General features: G+C 36.8%; 1 protein-coding gene across 1 annotated transcript; it reads left to right on the forward strand.

Moving 5' to 3' along the window:
• The first annotated feature begins 1,428 nt into the window (after positions 1–1,428).
• On the forward strand, positions 1,429–1,695 carry LOC132357618 (ATP synthase subunit f, mitochondrial-like). Its single transcript, XM_059911236.1, has one exon. It carries the CDS (start codon positions 1,429–1,431, stop codon positions 1,693–1,695), a length of 267 nt encoding a protein of 88 aa, XP_059767219.1.
• Positions 1,696–2,849: the final 1,154 nt, after the last annotated feature.

Raw genomic sequence — 2,849 nt, forward strand, 5'->3', positions numbered from 1 at the left:
TCCTAGAGTAATGAAAATAAAAACAATAAACAAACGGGGCCTAATTAAACTTAAAAGCTTTTGCACAACAAAGGAAACCATAAACAGAATGAAAAGACAACCCACAGATTGGGAGAAAATATTTACAAACATAACAACTGACAAGTGATTAATCTCCCAAATATACAAACAGCTCATTCAGCTCAACATCAAAAAAACAAACAACCCAATCAAAAACTGGGCAGAAGACCTAAACAGACATTTCTCCAAAGAAGACATACAGATGGCCAACAAACACATGAAAAGATTCTCAACATCACTAATTATTAGAGAAATGCAAATCAAAACTACAATGAGGCATCACCTCACACCAGTCAGAATGGCCATCATCAAAAAATCTACAAACAATAAATGCTGGAGAGGGTGTGGAGAAAAGGGAACCCTCCTAAAAGGTTGGTGGGAATGTCAATTGTTACAGCCACTATGAAGAACAGTATGGGGGTTCCTTAAAAAATTAAAAATAGAGCTACCATATGATCCAGCAATCACATTCCTGGGCATATAACTGGAGAAAACCATAATTCGAAAAGATACATGTTCTCCAATATTCACTGCAGTACTATTTATGAAAGCCAGGACATGGAAGCAACCTAAATGTCCATCGATGGAGGAATGGATAAAGAAATGTGGTATAGACCACAACTGACGAGGTAACTTCCATCTTGGGCCTTTTTCCAGGCTCCTTGTTGCAAACTGCTTGTGAGTAGCAACCATCCAATGAGAAACCCGTGTAAGTCGCTGCAGAAATGACTGTGCACAGCCCATGAGGGACAGTCACAAAAGAGTTTCTCCTTGGGATGATATGACCTCTTTTCAGTCTTGAAGTTAGACATGGGAGAAGGAAGATGTGCTCACAACAGACCAAGCTGCCCAATCTCAGGTCTGGGTTTTCTGGACTCTGTTTTTTTTTCTGGTAAATAAACCCTGAGGACTGATCAGCTCTTGCACGTCTAAAACCATGGCCTATGAAGCAATAACTTTCAGAGATGTGGCCATAGAGTTCTTTCAGCATGCGTGGGAATTTCTTGATCCTGTTCAGAAGAAGTTGTACTATGATGTGATGATGGAGAACAATAGTAATTTGGTCTTAGTGGGCCATTCCATTTATGAGCCAGACATAATTGTGTTACTGGAACAAGGAGGAGAACACTGAATGGTTGTGAAAGAAGAGACAAGAAGCTGGATTACAGATTTGGATTCAAGTTATAAAATAATCAGTGATAGAAAGACATTTATATCTGGAAAAATTCATCTCTTTTTTTGCATCAGAGAATTCATAGTGGTGAGAAACCCTATGAAGATGAAGAATGTGGGAAGGCCTTTAGTTATGCCTCAAACCTTGCTCAACATGGAAGAGTTCATGTTGGAGCAGACAGACAGGACTCTAAGATGACATCAGTTGTACCACTGAAGGAGAAGAAGCTCCTGGATGTCAAATTAAAGGAGCTGCCTAGCTGGATAATAATGTGGGGTTTCATCCCTAAAGGCATTGCTGGAGCGTTTCAAAGAGGTTATTACTGGTATTACAACAAGTATTTCAATGTGAAGAAAGCGAGCATCGCTGGGCTTTCTATGGTGCTGGCAGCTTATGTGATTTTCAACTACTGCTGTTCTTACAAGGAACTTGAACATGAGCAGCCACGTGAGTACCACTGAAGAGGGTGCACTCTGCATTCTTGACCATGACCTTTGCCGGGCACCCCTGAATCCTTTCATATCCTAACGGAGAATTAACACCCAATAAAAGATGACTGGTTAAAAAAAAAATCTCTCTTAGCAACTTTCAAGTATGTAATACAGTATTACTAACAATACTCACCATGCTGTACATTATATCTCCATGACTTATTTATTTTATTATTGGAAAATTGCAGCTTTTGACCACCTTTACCCATTTCACCCACTGTTTCTGGCAACCATCAATCTGTTCTCTTGTATCTATGGCTTCAGTTTTATATTTTTGTTTTGGACTTTTTTTTTTTTTTTTTTTTTTTTAGATTTCACATACAAATGAGATCATACAGTATTGGTATTTGTCTTTCTCTGTCTGACTTCACTTAGTATAATGTCCTCAAGATCCATCCATGTTGTCACAAATGGCAGGATTTCCTTCTTTTATGACTGAATAATATTTTATTGTATATATGCCACATTTTTAAAAAATCCATTAATCTCTTGATGAACCCTTGTTGTTTTCATGTCTTGGCTACTATAAATAATGTTGCATTGAACACGGGAGTGCAGGTATATTTTCAAGATAGTGATTTTGTTTCCTTTGGATAAATACCAAGAAGTGGAACTGCTGGGTTATATGGTAGTTCTAGTTTTAATTTTTTGAGGAACCTCCATACTATTTTCCATAGTGGCTACACTAATTTACATTCCCTCTAGCAGTACATAAGGGTGCCCTTTTCTCCACATCCTTGCCAACACTTGTTATTTCTTGCTTTTTGGTAATAGCCATTCTTACAGGTGTGAGGTGATATTTTATTGTAGATTTGATTTGCATTTCCCTGATAATTAGTGATGTTGAGCACATTTTTTTGTGCCTGTTGGTCATTTGTAAGTCTTCTTTGGAAAAATGTCTATTCAGAGCCTCTCCCCATTTTTTAACTGGGTTGTTTGTTTGCTTTTCTATTAAGTTGCATAAGAGTTTTTAAGAAATATATTGTGGATTGTAAATCAACTATAATATAAAATAAAATTTTTAAAAAGAAATGTGGTATTATATATAATGGAATATTACTCAGCCGTAAAAAAGGACAAAATGATGTCATTTGTAGTGACATTGTAAAATATATAACTAATAA

This window comes from Balaenoptera ricei, chromosome X (genome assembly GCF_028023285.1).
Source record: "Balaenoptera ricei isolate mBalRic1 chromosome X, mBalRic1.hap2, whole genome shotgun sequence".
Lineage (NCBI taxonomy): Eukaryota > Metazoa > Chordata > Mammalia > Artiodactyla > Balaenopteridae > Balaenoptera > Balaenoptera ricei.

Coding starts and splice junctions, on each gene's coding strand:
- LOC132357618 (XM_059911236.1), top strand. CDS start 1,429: ATGACATCAGTTGTACCACTGAAGGAGAAGAAGCTCCTGGATGTCAAA.